At 45.5% G+C, this 25,999-nt stretch overlaps 1 protein-coding gene across 6 annotated transcripts; it reads left to right on the top strand.

The window, feature by feature from the left end:
- Positions 1–138: 138 nt before the first annotated feature.
- On the top strand, positions 139–25,309 carry KHSRP (KH-type splicing regulatory protein). 6 transcript variants are annotated; one of them, XM_077920937.1, is made up of 20 exons: positions 139–168; positions 10,536–10,632; positions 10,949–10,987; positions 11,258–11,303; positions 11,880–11,929; positions 12,997–13,068; positions 13,599–13,656; positions 14,811–14,982; positions 15,233–15,331; positions 16,022–16,120; positions 16,308–16,410; positions 16,973–17,073; positions 17,642–17,807; positions 18,150–18,310; positions 18,430–18,545; positions 19,665–19,753; positions 20,128–20,325; positions 22,014–22,091; positions 22,297–22,457; positions 24,571–25,309. In XM_077920937.1, the coding sequence occupies exons 1-20, from the start codon at positions 154–156 to the stop codon at positions 24,577–24,579; spliced, it is 1,929 nt and encodes a 642-aa protein (XP_077777063.1). In that variant the 5' UTR covers positions 139–153; the 3' UTR covers positions 24,580–25,309. The 6 variants fall into 6 exon arrangements, with proteins under 6 accessions (XP_077777063.1, XP_077777060.1, XP_077777061.1 ...); XM_077920934.1 differs by lacking the exon at positions 139–168 and adding an exon at positions 938–1,202; XM_077920935.1 differs by lacking the exon at positions 139–168 and adding an exon at positions 938–1,202 and having other exon boundaries at positions 22,300–22,457.
- Positions 25,310–25,999: the final 690 nt, after the last annotated feature.

The raw sequence follows: 25,999 nt of genomic DNA on the forward strand, positions 1-25,999 counted from the left end.
GTTCCAACGGTGTCCAGGAACAGCTCCTGGACTTCAAGGTCTTCGGCCAGCGCACAACGTCTTCCGCGGAAGCCTGAAATCCGCCCGGCGCCTCCAGCCTGAGGGACGTTGGCCAGTGTCCCGCCCCTTCCGGCAATAGCTGCTGTCATTGTTATGGCAACCCCGAGGGTAGGTCGAAGAGACCAGCTAGCTGCGTCCCGACTCATTGGTCCCGCCTCGCGTCGATCATGCTGCACTTCCGCCTTACTGCAGCTCTCCGACCAATCGCCTCCAAGGGGGCGGGAAAGAAGCGGAAGTGGGTTTCCCCCTGCCTCCCCGTGCAAGCGCCTACGTGAGAAATCTGGATTTTTGGCCCTGCTGATTTTTGGCGGGCCGGCGGCGACGCACACGTCGAACGCGATTAATTTTTCCTCTGTTATGATTATTATTATTATTATTAAAGGGCCCCTTAAGAAATGACGTAACCCCACGTTAGCCCCGCCCTTCCAAACCGTGAGGGGATTCAACCCCCAACCTCTGAGGCAGAACCCGGTTGTCGCTTTGGCTGAAACCAGCGCATTCTGCCACATGACGTACTCTCCGTTTCTCCAATGGAGGGGCTTGAGGTTTAGCGACCTTGCCTCCCTGATTGGTCCAAGGACGGCTTCTCACCCCGCCCCTGCCATTCTCTAATAGGTCGCAAACCACATTGCACGCTCCTCCCCTCGCTCGCCACTGGAGGAGCACCCTGGCACTCAAGCTGCAGTGCCCGCCTCCTCTTAGCTTGTAATTGGCCGGGCGTTGAGGCCGCCTGTTTCCTTTTGTACCCACTGGCCGTTTGCTATGCCAGTCACCCGGAGCCCCTAAACGATTGGTCCTCCGAGGAGAGGTCGGAGGGCAACGGGTTGTAGTCCCGCCTCGCGTTCCCAGCGTGCAGCGCGGACGTGTGTCTGTGAGTGTGTGGTGAGGGAGACGGGCAGAGTGCTCGGCCTGCTTCCCGTGTTGAGCCTTCGGTGCCCCGCTCCGTCTCCGCCGCCATGTCGGACTATAACGCCGGCGGGCCGCCGCCGCCCTCAGCTGGGCCGCCGGGCGCCGGTGGGGGAGCCGGGCCGCCCAACCAAGGGGGCGCCGGCGGGGCCGGCCCGGCCGGCGGAGCGGCGGGTCCCGGACCTGGCGGGATCCGCAAGGACGCCTTCGCCGACGCGGTCCAGCGCGCCCGGCAGGTGAGGGAGCTGAAGCGGACGGGGGAGGGGGCGGCCCGGCGACGAGGGAGCGGGCAGCAGCGGGGCACCTCTCGCCTCCCTCCCCATCCTCACGGCAGGCCTCGGGGATGGCGATGCTGGAGAGCGACTCTCTCCACATGCAGCGGGGCTTGAGGGAGTACAGTCCTGAGGCAACGTAGCTCTCTCGGGTGTACCACTTCAGGTTAAAAGCGCGCGCGAGGAGTGGGGGGGGTGGGTCAGTCCCTGCACGCAGAAAGGTAGCTGCACAGTTCTCTCTGGCACGTGCAGGAAGCGTGGAGATCGTTCCCTCTTCTCTAAGGCGCGCTCAGGCGGAATGGCAGCGGGATGGATTTTACCCACAAGCGTTGCATTGTTACTGTAGCACGCGTGGACCTTGATTGAGATTTCAGACGAGCTGTTTGAGGCGTGTTGAGTTGATGGGCTTCTTGAGCTAAGGAGAGGTTGGGTGGCCATCTGGCATGTATGATCTAGTTGAGATTCCTGGGCCCTTTTAAAATGTGTGGTTTTTTTGGGGGGGTGAGTTATTGGGTTGTTTATTTTGTGGTTTTATATTCTGATTTTATCCTGTGAACCGTCCTGAGACCTGTGGGTGTAGGGCGGCATATAAATTCAATAAATAATAAAATAGAAATAACTACACTTCTGATTCTATGATGCAGTCTTATTCACGTTAAAAACTTTTCTGCTCCCAGAAAACTATGGAAAGGGCTGTACCATATCTCCTTCTGTAATGTTCATATTTTCTGGATACAGGTAGTTTGTGGGTGCTTGAAAGCAGTATGAAAATGAAATGAAAACTTGATGTTCTGTGGAAGACAGAGTAGTAAGGTTGAATAAGGATAGAGCTTGTTGATATGTATTTACAAATAGTTAAGGCTTAATTTAAAGCCAGCCTCCACTCTCAATACAATGTCACTGTCTACCATTAAGAAGCAGGAACTAGTCCCTGTTTGGGTTTAGATTTCGGATGAAGGTTTCCAGTTCGGAGGGGAGTGTGTCTGAGATAGTTTCTGTGCATCTTGTCTTATGAATAAAGTTTGGTAAGTAGGGTAAAAGGTTGTTCAGAATGGATAGTTTAGCTATTTGTCCATACTTTTTATCACTTTACTATATTCCAAGTTGCTTGGGTGTTGGGAATATCTCATTATCATTAAAGTCCTGCAGGGGAAGGTTACCCTACTTATCCGGGGAGCCTCATGGCTGTATAGGATGTGAACTCAGTCCCCTTTTCTAATATCTGGTTTCCCTATGAGATTTTGTTTTGTTTTGTTCATCATTCATGCAGTCTGGCGATATGAAGCTGCTAAGCAAAGCTGAGGTTGCTGCACACAGTATTTGATTTATTCTTCTGAAATGACTTGTAAGCAGGGTGTAGGAGAGAGATTTCCTTTTAGAAGCATCCCGTAGGGAAGGGCTATGTAAATAGGAAATTTGGGTTTCTTTTGTTTCGATCCTGAAACTTTCTTTAGTATGAGAAAACACCATTCAGTTTTAAAATGAAAAATCAGCTACCTGTAATGTAATGGCACCACTTCTTTTAAGCATTCCATCATAGAGTGTCTTATCATCATTAGCTAGTGAGCTGTTCTACATTTCAGCAGTGTTTTCTTAGAAATCAAAGTATTCAAGAAGACACTGGATTTCCTCTAGTTGAAAACTGATTAGGCCCTGGTATGATTTTCATGCCGTGAACTATTTATTTCTCACCGTTGGAACACATTACAGAGTGGAAAAGGCCTGAAATAGTTTTGTTCATCAAATTTGTTGCATTTATCCGTGACAGGGGGGCGGGGGAAGTTTGTCTAAAAGTAGGGTTTCTGTACTGCCCTTCATCTGAGGACCACAGGGCAGTTTACAGTATAAAAACACAAAAATATGTAACATAATAACAAAACAATAAACCACTCCCCCGCCCAAGTTTAAAAGGCCATAGATTATTTAATCTGCCCAAGGCCTGGGTGAAGAGGAATGTTTTCGCCTGATGCCTAACTATATGTAATAATCCCTGGGAGCATTCCACACATGGGGAGCCACTGCAGAAAAGGGCTGCTCTTGTGTTGCTGTCCTCTGGACCTCTAATGGAGGAAGCACGTGAAGAAGGGACTCAGGTGATGATTGCAGGGTCCAGGTCTATACATATGCAGAGAGACAGTCCTTGAGATATTGTGGTCCTGAGCCATTTGGGACAATACATCAAAACCAACATTTTGAACTGGGCCTGGAAACTAATTGGTAGCCAGCGCAGTCGAGCCAGGATTGGTGTGATATGCTCAAACTGCCTTGCCTTGGTGAGCAACCTTGCTGCTGAATTCTGCACCTCCTGAAGTTCCTGAACCTCTTCAGAGGCAGACCCTTGTACAATGTGTTGCAGTAATCTAACCTAGAGGTTACTAAAAAGGTAAAGGACCCCTGACAGTTAAGTGCAGTCGTGAATATGACTCTTGGGTTGCGGCGCTTGTCTCGCTTTACTGGCCGAGGGAGCCAGCGTTTGTCCGCAGACAGTTTTTCCAGGTCATGTGGACAGCATAACTAAGACGCTTCTGGTGAAACCAGAGCAGCGCACGGAAACACCATTTCCTTTCCTGCCGAAGAAGTACCTATTTATCTACTTGCGGCACTTTGATGTGCTTTCAAACTGCTAGGTTGGCAGGAGCTGGGACCAAGCAACGGGAGCTCACCCCATCACGGGGATTCGAACTGCCAACCTTCTGATCAGCAAGCCCTAGCTCAGTGGTTTAGACCACAGCATCACCTGCGTCCCTTAGAGGTTACTAGGGCTTGGCAATATATTGATATAGTGTCTGAAACCAGTTTGAAATCTATATCATATCACTTTCATAATTTTTGACCTTGCAATATATCACGAATTTTGTGTGTGTGTGTGCGCGCGCGCGCTGTGCTGTGCTGTGCAAAAATCACAATGTGTGAAAAACCATGAAGCCAGCCAATGCCTGTATATAGCTCTGTCCTTAATTCATATACAGTGATACATCAGTATATAGTGATGTTTAGCTGGTTGAAAACCAGATATTGCCCAGCCTTAGAGGTTATCAGAACATAGTGTCAGGATCGGGGCAACAGCTGGGCACAGCCAGAGCTGATGGAAGGAACTCCATGCCACAAAGACCACCTGAGCCTCAAGCAACAGCAATGGATCCGGAATGACCCTCAAGCTATGTATCAGGTCCTTCAGAGGGAGCATAACCCCATCAAGAGCAGGCCACCTCCCAGCCATCTGTTCTAGGGAACCACCCACTAACAGTGCCTCAGTTTTACCTGGACCGAGCTCCAGTTTGCTGGCCCTCATCCAGCCCATTACTGAGGCTAGATAACTGTCCAGCACATCCACTGCCACAGCTGCAGATATAAATGAGAAGTAGAGCTGTGTGTCATAGATTTGACTATTGAGTATATTTTTAAAGCAATTTTTAAGCATTCTACTTTTCGTGATCTATTTTTCTTGGGAAATTCTGTGTTCTCCTAAACGAAACATGAATTTAAAGGCTTTGACATTTAGGAAGTCGTGCAGGGATAACACATACTAGTATAAATCTCTTATGCCTGTGAGCCATATATTTGCCTGCTTTTGTTGAAGTGAGAGACACTGACCATCACAGATGCCTTTTTGCTGCCTCCAGCATTCCCTAATTCCGAATAGGATTCCTCGCAAGAAAAGGGAAAAGTTGACAGCTGTGGCCTCCAGTGATTGAATAAAAGACTTGTGCACCAGGTCCTGACATAGCACTGATAGTTCTATTCTATACAGTGATGTTTTGGTATTTATTTTAGATATTCCCTGATACAAATTCAGGGGAAATAAATTTTTGTATTACAGTACTTTTGTAACTGGCTTGATGAAATTCAAATTCGCAGAACCTTGGGTTGTTGTTGTTTTTAAAAAAATGAATTTTCACTATATTGATTGATGAGGTCCAGTAAGTATACTTTTACATAACCAGGAAACTCTTACCTGGTTTGCACTTCAATCTAAGCCTATCAAACCCGTCACTTAGCACAACAATTTTACTCCCACTTTGTTGTTTTTGTGGCTGCAAAACAAAATAAACCTGGACTTTTTGTTTAGAATCGATGTTTCCACTCCCCCCCACCCTCTGCTGGCACAATTATTCTCAGATTTGATGGGTGGTTTTGTTTGTTCCTGCTAATCAACAGAATCACTGCAACTCTTTCCTTACAGTATCAGTTTTGAAGTTTTAAGTAGGCTGCTGGCTTCCTTGTTTCAGATTCTTTGCCCTCTGCATACCCTTTGTTCAGTCAACTCATTTCCACAGCTAGTCTGTCTTAGGAATTTGACACAGTTTTTGTCTTCGGAGCCCTGTGTTAGTAGTATTAGACTTGCTGTAGTTCAGATTAGATAAAACTGATAGTTTGGTTTTTTAAAAAAAAAATCTGTTTCTTTTAAATAACTATGTTAATATGAAGTTTGTGTATAAGCATGCTAGTCCTACAGTTACCTCTAATTCCTCCTTCCCATACATTCAGCTGGTTAAGACAATCTTGCTAAACCTCAAATAGCCATCCAAACCCAGCACTCCTGTGATCCTTGCTTATTTTTCTGGTTTGTTAACCAGCACTAGAATTCCCTGGTTCTTGCCTAATACAAAACAAGATCTTCACTCTGAAACTGGAGTGCAATAGAGAGCAAGGTAAAATTGTTTTAAGTGATTGTCCAAATCAGGTCATTCACAAAGTTCTAAAATTTGTGACACTTACCTTTGTAATGTCAATAAAATTGACCATTTTTAATACGGCAAAATCTCTCCACTTGTTATTTCTTATATTTTATTCACACACTTTTTCTTGGTTTTTCTTTATCTTTATGAAAGTGACAACTTCTATGCTTGTTCATTTTCACAATTGACACCTGCAGTCAAAACTTACAGGTTCTTTCTGCAATTCAAGCACTTTTTACAAAATTAAAATAGTTTTTATATTTCAAATCAGTAGTGTTCCCTTCCACTTTAGACCAGTTATATTGGGCTAAAAACAGTTTCCTGGTCCTCCTAGCAATTTTAAGCCCCGGGTTTCTGTTGAAATTATTACTTTGTCCATCTGTCTCCTAATTTATTATTATAGCTTTATTGCAGATATTCTAGATAGTAAACCTTTATTTTTACTGAATAGTCATTCCTCAAAGACTTGTTGTTCTAGCCATTCTTCTACCAGCATGTTGTTGCACTGAAGACTTTAATACTGTCTGTTAAATTATTTATAAAAAGGAACCCTTCCATTCCACATCTTCAGATGCTGAAGACATAAGAAATAAGCACCCTTAAGAAATAAAGTGTTTTGTAGTCATTTTTCTTTATAATTGATTACCTTAGGTTTTCTTTAATAAATATTATCCACCTATACTTCCCTTTTAAGCAAAATTAAACACAATACTTTTTCGAACCACTGTTCATAAAGTCAGCTAATAAGCCTATATTACCACTGATTAGTCCTATGTCTCTTGATAAACTAAAAATAAAGCTCCAAGTAACATCTAGCATGTCCTTCCACACTTTCTGTCCACTTGTTCAATGAGGCTTGTGCCCAAGTAAACGTGTGTAAAATTGCAACTTCAGCTTCTTTTAATGACATCTCCCTCAAATACAAGGCCTTAATGCCACCCATAATCATGGTTTGATTTCTATGTTGTTTTTCCACATACAAAATGTAAACAACTGTTTCAATAATACTGTACTTCACTTCAGTAGCATGTTGAACATTAAATAATAAGCTAGAAGCTCAAAACATCTGCTGAAAGTCTATAGAGATAAATTAGCCAAGCCCTAAAAAATAGCAGAAGTAATACTAAATTTGAGATACGCAAAAATACATTTGCAGTACCCCCAGCCAAAATGGAAGCAGCTCAAGTTATCCTCAGACCTCCTTCATTTCATCTACCAAGTAGTGACCTCTTAATCTCTGGACTTCCATTTTAAATGAAAACACACTTGCAGATCTTCTTGAGATCTGTGGTTTGTATCCAGCAAACTCATCTTGTAAAGTGCAAGGATTTCAACCTGCGCATTTAGATGACTCCCCCCCCCCAATCCCCAAGTGTTCTGAGGATTCCTCTAACCTTCTGGAGCAGATATGGAGGGGTGGAAGAGAGGGGGATGAAGTCCTGCTGTGTGGGTAGAAATCCTTGTGCTAAAGGGAAGACTTTACCAGTTGCTAGCATGCTAGCAACCACAGGAAGGGAAAGTGCTTTGGTGCTTACAGGTTTCCTACAGACATTTGGTTGACTACCGTGAGAACAGGATGCTGGACTAGATGGGTCATTGGCCTCCTCCAGCGGGCTCTTATAAAAACATGCAACACATGACTTCATTTGATATGATCCTCAATCTGCTTTCTTATAAAATATTCACCCAGTTTCCAGGTCCTCTACTTCCTTTTTTATTTCCATTGAGTAACTAATGAGAAGTGATGAGCAATCTGAAAAAGTCTTCATTCCCATTTTACATAACAATATGTAATAAACAATATGCTTTCTGATAGGTAAAGGTAAAGGTACCCCTGCCCGTACGGGCCAGTCTTGCCAGACTCTAGGGTTGTGTGCTCATCTCACTCTATAGGCCGGGAGCCAGCGCTGTCCGCAGATACTTCCGGGTTATGTGGCCAGTGTGACAAGCTGCATCTGGCGAGCCAGCGCAGCACACGGAACACCGTTTACCTTCCCGCTGGTAAGCGGTCCCTATTTATCTACTTGCACCCGAAGGTGCTTTCAAACTGCTAGGTTGGCAGGCGCTGGGACCGAACGACAGGAGCGCACCCCGCCGCGGGGATTCGAACCGCCGACCTTTCGGTCGGCAAGTCCTAGGCACTGAGGCTTTAACCCACAGAGCCACCCGCGTCCCATATGCTTTCTGATACTACATAACAATGCTTTACAATGTTTGAATACCAAAAAAAAAATCAATCAATCCTCAAGTGTGGCTTAAAATCAATGGTGTAGACTTATATTTGGGGTTCAACCACCACCAAAACTCAGCTGAACTCGACTTTTCTAAAGTCTGTTCAGAGAGATTTGGCAAAATATTGGAGGACTTATTGATTTTCGGACTTCTCTAACTTGGAAATCCGTTGTGCATTAAAGTCGCTCACTGGAATGATTTTTATTCTGATAAAAAGCTAACAATCACGGTACCAATCTTGTTTGGTTGTTGGGTATATAAATATGCACCTGCCCCTTCTCTGAAACCTCTCTCTTTGGTGCCATGATTGTATTAGTCATGTCCTCCTGATTGGTCCTATTCTGTTTAAACTTCTCTTGACCTTCAAAGGCTTTCCATCCACTTGCTCTTATTTAGTAAGTTAACTCTTCTCCCTCTCCATGGCCCTTGTTATCCCCTTTCTGCTCTCGTATTCATCCTCCATAAACCCAGTCTATGTTGCCACTCTGCCATGAGAACTCTTTACCGTCAGGCATCCACCTGTCTTCCCTCAATATTTTCCCCTCAATTCTTGTTACCTACATTATAGCCCTGGGTGCAGAGTCTGTCCCTCTTTATTTGATATAAGTATACCAACTGCTTCTATGTGTAGCAACTAGAGAGGACTAGTATTGGCATCCCCCTCACTGAATTTCCATTTCTATAGGCCTTACTGTAGCAGCTTTCAGGAGAGGCTTGTTTAGAGAGCTGCAGGCATGCATATTTGGCCACAGGTGAGGCCAACCTTTGGCCTTCTGTACGTTTAAGGGTTGTGCAAAGGCGTGAATTTTAGGAGATGTAGAGGTGTCACAGTACTGCAAGTATGGAAAACCTGCCCTGCCATAATTCTCTCTTCCTTATTGTTAAAAGTATTGGGAGTTCTAAAGAGGAACGGAAGCCATTCCTGGCAGGGAATCAGTGCAACTTTAGGCTTTACAGTGAGCTGGTGTGAAGGTCAAGTTCTAGAAGGAATTGGGACTCATTGGGGACAAGCTGTTGGCTCCTTCATTTGAGTATTGCTGATATGTTTTGTGGTGCAGAAGTAGAGTGGTATCTGATGGCTAAAAATGTTGATGCTTTTCTTTGGAAGTTACGTATTCAGCAAGCTGAAAATCTGAAAGCTACTTTTGTTTCATTGATGTAAAACATAGCAAGATAACTTTGTGATGGGGCAAAATACTAAGTAGAGTTGCCATAACGAAGTTTCCTTTTTAGTTGTACGTAAAAATTATTCTTGAAAGAAAACATAAATGCAGAAATACTTAGAATTTAAATGTTGTTAACCACATTTTTTGCAAAGAGTTAGGATAGGCAGCTACATCATTACAAGATACAGCTGTACCTCAGAACTCGAACGTAATCCGTTCCGGAAGACCATTCGTCTTCTGAAACGTTCAAGTTCCAAGGCATGGCTTCCGATTGGCCAACAGCTAGGTTTTTGCACAGTGGAAGCCGCAGCAGATGTTCGTATTCTGAGGAACGTTAAAAAACCAGAGCACTTCCAGGTTTTCGGCATTTGGGAGCCAAAATGTTCGAGAACAGAACCGTTCGAGTTCCGAGGTACCGCTGTGGTACAAGACTAGCCTGTGCTTTAAGAGGGCTTTTAAAACTCCTGTGTGCCAAGGAAGGCTTGAGAAGAAAATACCATGGTGCTCATGTTGTCATTTTATCATAAGCAATAGTGCTACTGTTCTGATGAGAAAGTCAAAGTTACACAAAAGCCAGCTGAAAGTCAACTTCTAGCCAGGCACCTAGCAGAATGGTGTGTCAGAGCCAGATCTTAGAGAAAATAACTTGTATAGTCAATGTCACCACTGAAAAAGCTGCACTCCTTGTGAGTGCCTGCTGAATGGCACCCAGGGTAAGACTTCATGTGTTGAACGGCATCATGTGGGTCACATACAAAAGAATGCTATCTTTGAGATACCCCATTCACAAATGATTTAGGGCTTAAAGGTTAAAATCAGTACTTTTATGTTAAGCCCAGAACAAGCAATCAGATCACACAAAATTAGAGTAACATTCATCAATTGTCTTACTGCCAGTCCATCAACCAGTGCAAAATGCTGCTGCCAGTTTAATTTTCAGAACACTTCTTAAAAGCAACACCACACAGAGAGCATGACAGTAGTCTAAATAGGAGGTAACTAGCGAATGAATTACCATGGTGAGATTTAATGGCTTGCCATTTTTATATATTTAGACCACTTTGGGCTTAGGAAAAGCACAGTAATGTGCCATGTGTTGCAATGTATACTTAAGGACTTGGTGTTCCTGGGTTTTTGAAATGATTGTGTATTAAACAACTTGCTCTTGGTTCTTTTGAGAAGATTTAGGGAAGACTAACTAGTGTCTATTCTACTTTCAGATAGCAGCTAAAATTGGGGGGGACACAGCCACAACAGTGAACAACACTACACCTGACTTTGGATTTGGTGGTCAGAAGAGACAACTAGAGGATGGAGGTATGTGAGACTGACCCTGGTGGGACACAGTAAAATAAACTGGCAATACTTCATGTAGAACTCTGGATTCTTAGGAGTGTGAAGTATACACACACACACACACACACACACACACACCCCTTGCTAAAGGTCATGCAGTTGTGTTAGTATGCCTGAATATGAATGCGTTGTTGATATAGTTATCAGAGCTCGTGAAGTTTCCAGAATATGCCTTCCATGTAGCTGCAATCTTGACTGTTAGTTTTGAAAGCTGGAAGAGAGGAGAGACAGTATTTTAATTTTTGAAAGAGGTGACTATTTATTTTTATTTTGACAGACCAACCAGAGAGCAAGAAAATGGCTCCCCAGCCAGAACGTAAGTATACTTTATTATTAAAGACTTCTAGAATAATGTGTGTTAACTACATGGAAATTCTGTTCATATTTATTTTCATATTGATACTGAAAAGTGGGAGGACATGTAAGCTAACTCTTTTGGTGGGGAGAGTTCTATGGGATTAGGAAGGTCAGCTTTGCATTTTAAAAACAGGACCTTTTAAAAAACAGACTGGGAAACCCAGTGACTGATTTATAGTTTACCTTCAAGAATGTGGATTCATAACCAAACCCTTGCTTTGCTTTCCAGCCATGCCACCACCCCCTCAGCTTGGACCGATCCATCCTCCCCCCAGGTAAATTAGCTGTGTGCCTCTTTTGTTTCTCCCCACATAAGCTTGAGCTGGAAAGGTTAAATCAATGCTAAAAGTATTCAGCTTGTGAGTTCAGGTTGACTGCAAGGGGGCAGCATTTCAGTACCCCCAAAGAGAAAAGGCTGCTTTTGTTGGGTGAGGTTGGCATCCAGGTTTGTGAGTGATGTCCCACTAAAAGACCAGTCACTCCCAAGCACTTGCGTGCCTTGGTAGGTAGTGAAAGGTTGTGCTGGTTGGCCATTTCTTAGATACTCACATTCTTGTGTAGCTTCTGGTTTTGTAGCTATAGTTTGTGAAGCCTGTGTCTGAGCCTTGTGGGCAGATGCTGGGCTACTTAGTTTGCAGCAGGTTCTGCCAGGTTGCATGGGTGCATTTTGCACGGGTGCATGGTGATTTCCTCAGAGCGGTGCATAATTGCTCAGCCACCTTCCTGTCTGCCCTCCCAGGAGGAGGAGGAAAGCTCTCCGTTTTTGCTTCTTGATGGATGCTGGTAAACACCAGCTCCATTTCTGTAACCCTCCCACTCCTTACTTTAAGCTGCCAAACTTTCCCTTGCAGGTCTACAGTGACTGAAGAGTACAGAGTACCTGATGGCATGGTGGGACTCAGTGAGTATTAGACAGAGAGGGCAGAAATCTGCTGTTGCCGTAGTTGAAAGACTGTCACTTTACCTTTACTAACTGGTGCCTTCTTGATTTTTCAATGCCTGTTGGCTGAGCTTTCCGCAGGGAAGGCTCAGGCAGGCTGGTTTGTTTTGTGACCCTTCTGTGTGTCTTTCCTGAGAGATGTCAAGTGTTTGAGTTGACCCTGTGTGCTTCAAGCTGTGTATGGCACGTTGCTCCAAAGATGTGGGGTGGGTGTTCTGCTCAATAAAGTGCTCTGGCAAGCCTTCAGTTTAATTAAATTGGTAGGAGCTGGTTGCTGAAGACAACTTGAGGCTGGTGTCATATGAGCACTTTCCATGCGTAGCAAGACTTTTGTGAGTTGAGCAGCAACACAGATTTGCCCTGGACACTTCTGAGGCTCAGGATGGGAGTGCTGCAGTGAAAAAGTGTTCCTTTTCTGGATTGCTTTTGGCATTTGCTTTGGATTCATCAACTTTCTGTGAGTGATCCTGACTAAGGTAGAAGGCCCTGCATTGGCCTTTACCAGAAGGAATGGTGGCTGCAAAACACTGCCTGAAGCAGAGTTTTATCTTAAGTAGGGAAGGATTGGTTCTCAGAAGGCATTTTTGTTTACAAGCCCTGGTTTTAAATTGGCTTGGCATTCAAGCTCTGAAGGCTAGCAGAGAAATTGGTTGAAACTTGAGCGCTGAGGTTCTCATTGACCTCTAGTTCTTGTAGGCTATCATACCTCTGTGGCATCATGAGACCCTGGAGTTCTTTCTTTCATGTTTGTGTGAACTTTGTTTAGGAGGAGCAGTTGTCATCCTTCACTTATATGTCATATAAACAGCGAAACTTGATTGGATTACGTCTCCACTTAGCTACTGTCCCCAATGCACATATGCACACAGCCCTTCATGGGGTTTTATTTAATGTTAGAAGATCCTTTCCATCTCTTGTGGAGAGGAGAGAGGGAAACCTGTGTTGTCTTCAAGCCTCCCTCTTAGGATAATGACAACTGCTTTTATCTCAGGCTTGAGTTTCTTAATGCCCCTCTCTTTACTTTGCAGTCATAGGAAGAGGTGGGGAACAGATCAACAAAATACAGCAGGACTCTGGATGCAAAGTACAGATCTCTCCAGGTAGGTGTGAGAATTGCATGGGGTGTCTTCCAGCATATGGAGCTGCAGGTGTTGGCTGTTCCTTCTGAAGCCTATAATCGTGGCAGCAAGTAGCTCACTGGATATAATTGTGGTAAAGAATGTAGTTCAGGAGACAAAGTGTCTTCTGAATATGCTAATACACTCTGCTAGAAAATAGCGGGGAGGAATCTTGTTGGGGCGGCATGAATACAGTATTCTCACAAGGCAAATGGTATTTTCTAGCTTGTGGTAAGTTAACTTTGTTTGAGTGGGGAACCATTTCAGTTGCCAAGTTTACAGGTGTCTTCACCATTTTCAGTCCTTGTACTACTTCCTGTTGTCTGATCAGCATTTTCATTAAAGAGAAATTGCCCTTAATAATGTTATACATGTGTGTGAAAGACCTACTCTTTCAACACCAGTTCCTTCATACCTTGTGGATGATAAATGATTTGAAGGAGGGATCAAACTCTGAGGAAATGTGTTGATGTGGAGAGATGTCTCCTGATGGCCTTTATTTCCTCCTACAGACAGTGGAGGAATGCCAGAGCGAAGTGTGTCTCTGACAGGATCACCAGAATCTGTGCAGTGAGTAGCCTCTTGTCCTTTGTCAATACAGTCGTATTTCGGGTTACAGACGCTTCAGGTTGCGTTTTTTCAGGTTATGGAACCGTCGAAACCCGGAAGTACTGGAACAGGTTACTTCCGGGTTTCGGCGGTCACACATGCGCAGAAGCACCAAATCGCAACCCGCGCATGCACAGACGCGACGCTGCGGGTTTCGACCGTGCCTCGCGCATGGATCACACTCGCAACCCGAACGTCCACTGTATGTTATTTCAAAAACATAAGAGAAGTAGGTGAGAGGGGGAGAGACAGGGTGTGCCAAAAGAATCCAGCCTCCAGGTGGCATAGTCAAGGACTGTGGCAGAGGAGCAGGGCATGACAATCAGGAAAACAATTGGGCCTTCTTAGTAGCAATATCCAAATTGTGGAACTTCCCCCTGAAAGCAGTTGAATTGGCCCCCTCAAGGTAAGGAGGGCAGCAAAGACTTTTTTATTTGACTGTGCCTTTAATCTGTTTTTGGCCTCCATCTGTGATGGTGTATTTTTAAACTGATCCAGTTTTATGCCTCTCTCTTTCTGCTGATTTAACAGATGTACTTTGCTTTTACCTCATTGTTTTTATTGTATTTTTACTCTAGAAGCTGCCTTGTTGTCTCAAAATATGGTAGAAAATTTCAAGAATTAAAAAAAAACTTGGCAGGACTTTGTATCTTAGCACACAAAAGCCACTTCTTTGTGATGGGCTTTATATGTTCCCTGTGGGGAAGCATCTGAGCTCTGGAACATGTCTGGTTTGACTGACATTGGTGGGTGGGGCTAAAAACTTACTGAGAATTGCAGTTGTGGCATCACTGTACCTGGCAGCCAAGCAGGATTTTTCCTATTGTTATGAATGACATAACATTGTATAGACACAAAATGCAATGTCATTAAATTGGTCATTACTATCCAGAGCAAATATAAAGTGCTTGTATTCGCAACTTGAGCTGGTTAGGTTACCTGTTGTGTGATGTTGTGGAATCAGCACAACAGCAACACTGAACTCCAGGTGATTTGAGAACGAAGAACACTGCTGTGAGTTCCGTTTCATGTTACCGTACCTTCATAATGAAAGACTAGAGGCTGTAAGCCCTGTCACTCACCGCCATGTTGTTTGTCATCCCACCTCTTTGCAGGAAGGCAAAAATGATGCTTGATGATATCGTGTCTCGAGGACGTGGTGGGCCACCTGGTCAGTTCCACGATAATGCCAATGGGCAGAATGGTACAGTGCAGGAAATCATGATCCCAGCTGGGAAAGCAGGCCTGGTGATTGGCAAGGGAGGGGAGACCATTAAGCAGCTGCAGGTGAGGGCTATGCTGGGCTCCCAGCCCAATCCCTTGCATCAGAGCTGGTGCTTGCCCTCTTTTTACTTGCCTCCTTTCTTGCTTACAGCACTTGGTTTCTCTGGCCTCTTGGGGCAAGGATAGTTTCTTGGACTGGAGCCTCCTGAAATTCAAATTGATCTTAGTTTAAGTCCTGTCCAAGGAGGCAGGGCTTGCAAGAATTCTGCACAGTTGTGTAACCCGCTTGACCTCTCGCTTTCTGCCAATGTAGGAACGAGCTGGAGTGAAAATGATTTTAATTCAAGACGGTTCACAAAACACAAATGTAGACAAGCCCCTTCGGATAATTGGTGATCCTTACAAAGTACAGGTAAGCATTTTGAATAAAAGCCGATGAACTGTTTCGTGAAATTTCTTGTTTCGCAATAAGTTAATTAACTTGTTTTTCTATTTAGCAACAATCTCTTTTGTTTTAGTAACAAAAAAATCCCAATGAAATGTTGTGTTAAAGTTATCATTTGTCCGTTTGAGTGGTCAGTTGACCATGGTGGTGGTGTTTTTTAAAGTAGTTACCCAACCATACTCTCATCATTGTGAAAATGGCTGCAAACTCACAGTTCAGACTCTTGCGCCGGTGGTTTCCTGCCATGACTATTGCAGCCTTCCTTTTAGACTTGCCTTGTTATACTTTGGTCCCCTCACTCATCTCCAAAACTCTGCTGCAAAAGTCATTCACCTCTCTCCTTCATACTACATGATGTGCCTACTTGAATCCCTGCTGTAGTTTCCCATCAGTGCATGATGCTACCTTTATACTGAGTTGCTAGTACAGCATTAAACTGGGTTACTTGAACTGAGACTTTTAACTAGCTACCCCAAAGTTTACTCTTGCTGCAGTGATAGTGACTAAACTGCCCAGCCTCAAATCCAGGTATTCACAAGTACAAAAAAGGACTCCTTCCTTGCCTTGGCAGTTCTCGTGCCACATCTACCTTGGGGGAAATACTCTTGAGAGAGGTTCCCAAATAATTCCAACATTAATGTTCATGCTTCTTTGCAGCAAGCCTGTGAAATGGTAATGGACATCTTACGAGAACGGGACCAGGGAGGCTTTGGTGACCGAAATGAATACGGTTCCAGGATTGGTGGAGGAATAGATGTAAGGACATTGGCTTGGATTTGTTGGGACAGGGGGACATAATTTATAGCATGACATTTTGTGCTCATTTCCCCCCCCCCCCCGTCTCTGTATTGATACTCACACTTGTCCAGTCCTAACATTTCTTAGAAATTTGAACTTCTCTTACCTGACCTTGGCTCTGCTTGTCATTTTCTTGCTTGCTCAGGTCCCTGTGCCCAGGCATTCTGTTGGTGTGGTTATTGGGCGTAGTGGTGAGATGATTAAGAAAATACAAAATGACGCTGGAGTTCGGATACAGTTCAAGCAAGGTCAGAAGACTAAATCTCTTCCCTGTCATGATCTGTCTTCATACAGCATGCTGAAAAATCAGGCCTATTGAATGTTCTCTGGCTTTTCTCCCTATACTATTTATCACCTATTTATCTGATCTTTTACCTGCTCTCCACAAGTTTTTGTCCCTGTTGTAATTACGTTCTACAAAAACACTTTTGAAAATCACAAAGTGAAATCTTTTCCCAGAGAGATCCCAGATTTAAGAGTTTACACAATCAAAGAACCATAGGGGCTTGGTGTATTCAAATCTTGGCATGGCTTGTAGTACCCATTTCCTGAAGGGCAGTGTTGCCTGCTTTGTGTGTCTGGGTTCTCTAGGCTTCTTTGTGTGAACTGTGTGTGTTCTCCTTCCACAGAACTGGAGTGGCATATTGCTGCAGAGGGGAGAAGGTATTAAGGAAGCTAAATGGACGCTTGTCTCTCTCTTTTGAGAGCTTATGCTGTTGCTGCACCAAGTGGCTCATGAGCTAGCGGACTGGTTCTGAAACTAATTGAATGTGGAACCTAATGAAGTTCCCTGTTTGGTTTGCATTATAGATGATGGGACAGGTCCTGAGAAGATTGCCCACATCATGGGTCCCCCTGACAGATGTGAGCATGCCGCCAGGATTATCAATGAGCTTCTCCAGAGTCTCCGGGTATGAAATGCAGTTACCTTGACCCTCAAAACCTTGGCCCAGCATGTCAAGTAGTTTCAAAATCTTTTCATTCATGCTTTGCTAATAAGGTGCTAGAGCTCCTCAATATCATCCCACTGAGAACTTGACTCTGGTTGTCTTACCAGCCCAAGGTAGAAATCACACCGAAAAAGTAGATGTGGCTATTTCTCTTCAGCAGACTTTCACGCTCTACCTTCAGGGGAGCCCTTTCCATGTTGACTTAGTTGTCAAGGATCCCCAGCATGTTTGGCACATTATTCTGGGGCATGTTGGTGGTGGCAGGTGTAGTGGTAGCCAGGCCACACTGAAGCCGAGGGCATCCCAAAATGCATTCAATGCATCTCTGTAGCTTCGCATTGTACTGAAAAACTGTTGATGGTGGGCAAAGTGTCCTTCAAGGAAGTGTGCCATGAATGGCCTTCTCATTCAGGAACCCCTGATGAACTTTGGCAGCAGCCAAGGGCTCCCTATATAGTTTGGAGGCCACTGCAGAGTCAGCATTACAGATGCACCCACTAACCACAGAATGTTTCCTTCTCCCATCAAGATGAATTGTGTTCCTGTCTTGCAGAGTGGCCCACCAGGTCCCCCAGGCTCAGGAATGCCTCCTGGAGGCAGAGGCAGGGGCAGGGGGCAGGGTAATTGGGGGCCCCCTGGAGGAGAGATGACATTCTCTATCCCCACTCACAAGTGCGGACTGGTTATTGGCAGAGGTAAGTGAGGTGGCATAATAATAATACCCCACTCATCTGGCTGGGTTTCCCCAGCCACTCTGGGCAGCATCAAACATTAAAAATTTTGCTAAATAGGGCTGCCTTCAGATGTCTTCTAAAAGTCAGATAGTTGTTTATTCCCTTGACATCTGATGGGAGGGCATTCCACACTACCGAGAAGGCTCTCTGCCTGGTTCCCTGTAACCTCACTTCTTGCAGTGAGGGAACCGCCAGAAGGCCCTCGGAGCTGGACCTCAGTGTCCAGGTTGAATGATGGGGGTGGAGATGCTCCTTCAGGTACCAATCACGTCCTGAGGTGTTACCTCTACGTTCTCTTTTCAGGTGGAGAAAACGTAAAGGCTATCAATCAGCAGACGGGAGCCTTTGTAGAAATATCTCGGCAGCTACCGCCCAATGGAGACCCCAACTTCAAACTGTTCATCATCCGGGGATCACCTCAACAAATTGACCATGCCAAGCAGCTCATTGAAGAGAAGATTGAGGTATTTGCCTGCCCTTCACTGTGTGGCAGGCCTCCCAGATGGGAGCAAGCCAGGAATGTTAGTGACTGTGTTCTGGATGTGGCAGTTTCCACTTCAGGGATTATTCATCTCTTCCTTAGGGTCCCCTCTGTCCAGTTGGACCAGGACCTGGGCCTGGTGGACCTCCTGGACCGGCTCCAATGGGCCCCTTCAACCCAGGGCCTTTTAATCAAGGGCCACCTAGTGCCCCCCCTCAGTAAGTACTAAGACTGCTCGAGTGTGCCTCCCTTTCGGGCCATTTTGCCTTCGACGCCCCTTTCAATCTTCCCAGAGATTAAAATATACACTCGCTGTCTTGGAGAGACGCTTGTGTACTACTCAGTGTGATGTGCCCAAAAGTTGTGGGGGAAATGCTAAGCCGAGCCTGAATGTCTCTGAAGTCCCCACCCCAGTTTGGGGATTTTTTGAGGTTTATGCAAACAGGGCGAAAAAATGTTACCTTCAAGACACACTGCAGTACACTGTCACTTTCTTGACCAAACACTTAATAAGAGAGGGGGCATGGATCCACATAGTTTATGCAGAAAGAAGTTTTTTCACAGAGGGGTTTGGCTTTGGGCGTGTTCCTTGCTGCTGCTACCCTCATTGGCATCTTTCACCTTGAAACGGAAAACCATGTGACAGTGTAGCACAGCACTTAGCAGGGCATCTGGTACCAAGAAAATGGTACTAGGGCAATCTGGAAGGGAAACAAAACCACTTGCAAAGTTAGAGGGCTCTGCTGTCGTTGCTTGGTGCTTTTACAGGAGTAAAACTTGTGCTTCCAAAAGCTAATATAGCGGATAAGACTTGCTTCTTCTTTGGGAAGGTAGAATAAACTCTCTCTCTCTGCCATTGGCAGGTGCTCATTGTGATGCTTTGCCCCTTGATAAGATTTGGTCTTAATGCAGTGCAGCTCCCTTGTCTACCTATTTCATAAAGGAGATTGGGCTGGATCTGGGATGTCTTGCTACAGGGATTGGGAACCTGTCACCCTGCGCTTTGCGTCATCACTGGCCATGCTGGCTGGTGCTGATGAGCATTGGAGTACAGCAACACCTTCCCTCTCCCTGCCTTATTTCCTGTAAAAAAATGAAGGCGCTCCAGTTTCCCTGTGCAGTTGCTTTTGGGGGAATTCAATGTTGCGCTGTGTTGAACGTACAACAGGGGTTCAGCTGACAAGACTCACTAGGTGAATCCCACCCTTTGTATTCTCCAGTGACTTCCTGGAGCAATTTGATTTGCTGCTCGGCAGGTTCCAAATTTCTGAATCCTGAGCCTGGAGGGTTGCTTAGTGTAAATATTGCCAGTGACCTTTTCGCTCCTCTTATTTCAGTCCTGGAGGGCCACCACCTCCACAGTACCCACCTCAAGGCTGGGGGAATGCCTATCCACAGTGGCAGCCTCCTGCTCCTCATGACCCAAGTAAGTATTTGTATACCAGCCCTCAAGAGTCAATCGTCAGAATATACAATGCAGTGGTACCTCGGTTTTCAAGCGTCTCGGAAGCCAAACATTTCAGGTTTTCAAACGCCAAAAACCTGGAAGTAAATGCTTCCATTTTCAAACACGCCTTGGAAGTCAAACAGTTTCCGCTGCATGTTCCCCCCACCCCCATTGACTTCACAGACTGTCCTTAGCACCTCGGTTGTCGAAAGTTTCAGAAGTCAAACGGTCTTCTGGAACGGATTACGTCCGACAACCGAGGTACCACTGTACTGTTGCACATTCAAGGTTCGCAGGGGGATGAGGGAGAGTGGCTGGAAGCATTCAGGTTTTTTGTGGTGTCTCCTGCCCAGGTAAAGCGGCGGCAGCGGCAGACCCCAACGCTGCCTGGGCAGCTTATTACTCGCACTACTACCAGCAGCCCCCGGGCCCAGTTCCAGGAGCACCGCCTGCCCCCACGGCGCCACCAGTGCAAGGAGAGCCACCCCAACCGCCCCCCACCGGACAGTCAGACTACACTAAAGCATGGGAGGAGTATTACAAAAAACTAGGTAATTGACTATCCAGATCCTTAACCTCTTTTGATAGGAGTAATTTAATGGTATTATTACAAGGGCTGCAGAAAGCACCTTGATTGAGAAACTTCGCTGAATTCCTTCCAGTCTCCCCTGACGAATAAATAACGTACTGACTCAAAATGCTTCAGCATTTGTTTTCTGTTCCTGTTAAACTATTTCTGCATCTTGATTTGTGAATGTCATGGGAGTTGGTGCCCCTTAGGGATGGCCCATTCAAATCCAGGCATGAATGACTGACTTAATTGGAAGGCCCTCTTAGGTTGATTCCTCAAGCCAGTACAAGTTTTGCCAACTGCTACTTAATTTTGAGATTTTTGACCACGAACAAATAAAATTTTGGCAAATTATGGTTAGGTTAAGTCAGCATGGCAACACTATCAACAGCAGTACCATTTGGGGACCATTTCTCAAAGCAAGTTTGCTTTGTTTTTTGTAATGGTTCCCTATGAGGAATTTTTCATCTTGGTACAGTGGTGCCTTGCAAGACGAAATTAATTCGTTCCGCAAGTTTTTTCTTCTTGCGAGTTTTTCGTCTTGCGAAGCACGGTTTCCCATAGGAATGCATTGAAAATCAATTAATGCGTTCCTAGGGAAACCGCTTGCCAGGCTGGCGGTGCGGAGAAGGGCTTTTCTCCCCACCGCAAGCCTTCAGGACAGGTACGGGAACAGAGGGGAAGGCGCGGGAATGTTGGCGGTGGGAAGGAAAACCCTCCTCCCACCCCAAGTCTTCAGGAAAGCCATCCGAAGCCGGGCGGCGGGAGAAGGCGTTCCTGCCCCGCCGCCCGGCTTCGGAGCATCGTTCCAAAGCCGGGCGGCGGGAGGAGGCGTTCCCGCCCCGCCGCCCGGCTTCGGAGCTTCGTTCCAAAGCCGGGCGGCGGGAGGAGGCGTTCCCACCCCGCCGCCCGGCTTCGGACCATCGTTCCAAAGCCGGGCGGCGGGAGGAGGCGTTCCCGCCCCGCTGCCCGGCTTCGGAGCATCGTCCCGCCCCGCCGCCCGGCTTCGGAGCATCGTTCCGAAGCCGGGCGGCGGGAGGAGGTCCGAGGACAGTGGGGAAGACGCGCTGCGCTTCCCCGCTGTCCCGGAGATTTCCCTATGGGCTTTCGTCTTGCGAAGCAAGCCCATAGGGAAATTCGTTTTGTGAAGCGCCTCCAAAACGGAAAACCCTTTCGTCTAGCGGGTTTTCCGTCTTGCGAGGCGTTCGTCTTGCGGGGTACCACTGTATTTAGCTTGAATCTCTTAAATCTGCTGCAGGGAAGAGAGAGCTGAAGCCTTTGAGATGCTGAGAGTCACAAGGCAGTTTGGCTGTGGGTTCTTCCACTCTTCTGACTTAAGAGTCTTGTCAATGGACTTTCTTCTGTTTGGGGGGTGGGATTGCTATGGGTAAGGGGTCTATGAATGCGCTCCATAAGGTAATCATACCTCCCACTTCTGGAGAGAGTGCCAAGCTCTACACTGTACTTCAGAAGTGCTCCATGCTCCTCTAAAGTTCAGAACGTTATGAGCCAAGACATTGCTTCTCCCTCATTGGTCCTAGTGACTGCTCTTAGTAGTCGGTGTCACTGTAAACCTTTTAGAATCTGAATCCTGTAAGTGAGGTGGATCTTGAGTAGTTGAAAGCTTTGCATGACCAGGGTCCTGTTGTCGTTTGACACTGCCTACAGGCCAGCAGCCCCAGCAGCCTGGAGCTCCACCACAGCAGGACTACACAAAAGCCTGGGAAGAGTATTATAAGAAGCAAGGTGAGTTAAGGGTCTGAGCTTCCTTGGAGGATATGTCCTATAGCACTTCTGTCAGGCTGGGTTTGGAGTTACCTCCCTTGAGTGTCTTAAGGTCGCAGCCCTATACGCATTTATCTGGGAGTAAGTCTCACTGAGCCGAGTGGGGCTTGCTTCTAAGCCGGCATGCCTAGGATTGCACAGTTAGTCCCTCTTTTCTTTTTGGAAGCAGCTCAAGTAGCTACTGGGGCAGGGCCAACGGCACCGCCAGGACCTCAGCCAGACTACAGTGCAGCCTGGGCAGAATACTACAGACAACAAGCTGCGTACTATGGACAGACGCCTGGCGCTGGTGGCCCAGTGCCACCACCCACACAGCAGGGACAGCAGGTGAGTTGCAGAACTACAGCCAGGGTGGCCTTTCTGCTTCAGAACAGGTATCTGGCTCCAGACTGGGCTCCACACACTTTCTACAAACTCCTGTAAGACATTTTGAGATGTAATCCTTTTTTAAGTTTGGGGTGGCTAGTTTATGTCAGTTCTTCCCTCCTGTCCAAACCAGCTGCCCGCCACGCCTTTTTAAGGTCTAATCCTAGAGGCTTTTCAGAGAAGACGTTGAAATGCCTCAAATGTTTTTCTTAAATCTGGAGTGAGAGATCCAGGTTTGTTTGTTTGTTTTTTTCATCCCAATAGCAGAAGCAGTGTCAGCTTGGGAAGTATTATTGCCAGTTCAAAGAGGGGCTAGAGTATTCCAGATGAACAAGCCTCCAAAATCCTTGCCTTCAAATATGTGAGGTGAAACGTGCTAGCATCACCCACATCTAAGAGTTTTCTGCTCCATAATTAACACCAGCAGTATCTGTCCACCTTCAATAATGGAAATTTCCTTCCTGGCTTCATTTTTTATTCCAAACATTGATTTCTTCAACCCCAGTGTCAAAAGACTAAGCCATATTTCTTCAGTCCTACAAAACTTGCTTCAGTCAAACACTTTCAGACTGGGTTCACTCCAAGTCAGACACCAAAAAAGGGATGATTCTCATGTAGCCACCTCAAAGTTAAGACTAACATGCAAGCTATATGCTTGCGAGCAACATCAGGGTGCATCTGAGGTTAACCCCGATCCATTTGAGAGCCCAGGCTCTATTGTCACCTAATAAGGCACCCATATAATTTACATGCTGCTCTAGTTGGGTCATTTTTAATGCCAAAGTTCCAACAAACAAACAAGGTACAATAAGTTGGTGAACAGAAATAATGTACAAATAAACCCTCTTTTCCTAATGGGGAGGATCTCTGTTTGGGAGCGGATGACCAGGAGCCTCCTGGTGAGTATTGTGTTAAGTTTTTAGTACAAGGTGTTGTAAAATACTGTCTGAGCTTTAAGGGACTAGGAGGGGGGACACAGAAATGATGCATGTTTTGGGGAGAATTTAAGAAAATCTAATGAACACATGTGGAACATGAGCCATATCTACAAGTTGAGCGTTGAGCAATCTCCAGCCCATGATGCGCTTTAGTCTTTCTTTGAAACCCCTGATTCCATCTGGTATGAGCGAGAAAAGCATACGCTGAACACATGCAGCCTGAATTACATGTTAAGCAAAGTTAGCTGTGTTGTCGTCATAAAGATAATTTTGTTCCTACTAGTCATTGGTAGAGAGGCAAGGAGCATTTGCCACCATAAAATCTAGAAACCTGTAGTTATAACCAAAGGAGAACTTGTTAGGACACTTCATTTTGTGTCTGGCATGTCTCCAGGAGACTAGTTCCCAAACAGGTATCCTCCCAACTAGCAAAAGAGAACTGGTTTGTTGAATATTTCTGTTCACCAACCCCCTTGACCTCAAACTCTCTGTGCAGCGTGATTATAGAATCCAGAGCACAGAGTCCCTGATAAGCTTCGTCTAGCTGTTCCTTTAGTGACCGGCACTTCTCCAAAAGCAGGGAGACAGTTTTGTCAGTGGCTGGACAAATGAGTTTATACAAATGAAATCTGATTGTGGGGTTTGTACAGGTCTTAGTAGATCAGGTATTTGAGCTTTTACACAGCACACCAAGTAATAGAGCATGCAGCCATCTGTATGACTGGGCAGGTTCATGGGTGGAGATGAACCCTGAGCACATCCAGGGCAGTGAAGTTTAATTTAGGTTCCAGGTTGTCAGAGTTACAACATCTGCTACTATTAGGACCAGAGGATTGTAAAACAGGGAACAGGGCTCTAAGATAGGAAAAAGTTGCGCACTACTAATAGTCCAAAAATAGGTAAGGGTATACACATTAAGCAGATACTGTCACCTTTTCTGTGTGCTATGTTTTTGTTTCTGCTGTTGTATAACAAATACTAAATAAAATTCTAGTTTTTAAAAGCCTGCAACTGCATTCCAGATAGCCAAATTCTGTACCTGAGTCCATGGAATACACATCCTTGCGGTTGCCCCTCTTGCTTCCTGCTTCAAGCTTCAGTAACAGGTTCCCATCATGTTTTTCTCCTTTCAACAGGCTCAGTGAGTTGAATGTGAACCTCCCCATCTCTGAGAACCTTTTGTTTTGGAAAGAGGTGGCTGCTGCAGGAAGTGACAGGGTGGGAAGGGAGCTGGCCTGTTGCTCTGATTGCTGGGTTTCTCCTGGGAATCTCAGCTACGCCGCCTTCAAGTCTCTCTTAAAATAAATCCAGATCTCCAAACCCCTAATGTTGAGCCAGCAGCTGTAGAAGATAGCCGACTAAAACCGCCGCCGCCAGACCCTATCCTGCCTGACACACACCTCAGTTTTCAGGGTAACACTTCCTCTTTTCTTTCTGTTTCGTTTTGAAAAATAAACTTTACAAGGAAAAGTCACTCTGCTTTTTAGTTAGAGTTGGAACATTCCTCGGACAAAGGTGTTGGTGTTTCAGACAAACCCTGCCCTGGCCCTCCATTTCTCCACTGCTGGGACTGATCTGTCGTGTTTTTTGTCTGTTCAAGAGGAGATTGAAACAAGAAATTGTATGCTCAATTTTTACTTTTTACCGCTCGTTTTTAACTTCACAAATAAATGATAACAAAACATCCCCCCGTGTCTGCTGGGTGGTGTCTGTTTTTCTCTCTCTGTCCATAGGGTTTTTTGAAGCTGATGTTTGTTCACAATATAGCTGTTGTAAAAGCCTGATAATGGTCATGAATTAAGAGCTTCCTGTGTTTTTATAGTTTGAGCAGGCATTTGTGCATTTTTGTTGAATAAAATGCTTTTTTGTTTTAAAGTCTCTGATGCAACCGTGTGTGTTTCAAAAGGTAGGGCCCCAGAGAGCCGTTCTAGCTTCGCCACAAGAGCCCTGGGAATGAGAAGCAGGTTCCGACCTTTGGATGATACTGAGCTGGGGAGCAGGGGAAAGCTGCCTCTCCGGGGAGCTTTTCAGTAGACTAAGCTTTGGTTTGGTTTTGGGGACTCCTGCAAGTTCAGTTCATTTGGTGTATCATCTCTTGACAGTTTGAAAATAACATTAGTCTTCTACAGTGGTACCTCGGGTTACATACGCTTCAGGTTATATACGCTTCAGGTTACAGACTCCGCTAACCCAGAAACAGTGCTTCAGGTTAAGAACTTTGCTTCAGGATAAGAACAGAAATCTTGCTCTGGCAGCACGGCAGCAGCAGGAGGCCCCATTAGCTAAAGTGGTCTCCAGATTAAGAACATTTTCAGGTTAAGTACGGACCTCCAGAACGAATTAAGTACTTAACCTGAGGTACCACTGTACTTGGATTTACAAATATGGGGGGGGGCGTGCTGCAGTGTTACACAATCTAAATTTCTGGAAGACTGCACCAGCTGCTGGAACCCTTAGCTGCTTCAGCCACCCATAATAGATCATGTCTCATCGTTTTGTGACTTGATGATACTCATCTGCGTTACTTTAAGATTTTCTGCTGGATCTGAATGTCTTGACTGACAC

Source organism: Podarcis muralis, chromosome 17 (assembly GCF_964188315.1).
Source record: "Podarcis muralis chromosome 17, rPodMur119.hap1.1, whole genome shotgun sequence".
Lineage (NCBI taxonomy): Eukaryota > Metazoa > Chordata > Lepidosauria > Squamata > Lacertidae > Podarcis > Podarcis muralis.

Coding starts and splice junctions, on each gene's coding strand:
- KHSRP (XM_077920934.1), top strand. CDS start 1,017: ATGTCGGACTATAACGCCGGCGGGCCGCCGCCGCCCTCAGCTGGGCCG. Junction 1,203..10,535: donor CGGTCCAGCGCGCCCGGCAG/GTGAGGGAGCTG, acceptor TTCTACTTTCAG/ATAGCAGCTAAAATTGGGGG. Junction 18,311..18,429: donor TCATTGAAGAGAAGATTGAG/GTATTTGCCTGC, acceptor TCTCTTCCTTAG/GGTCCCCTCTGTCCAGTTGG.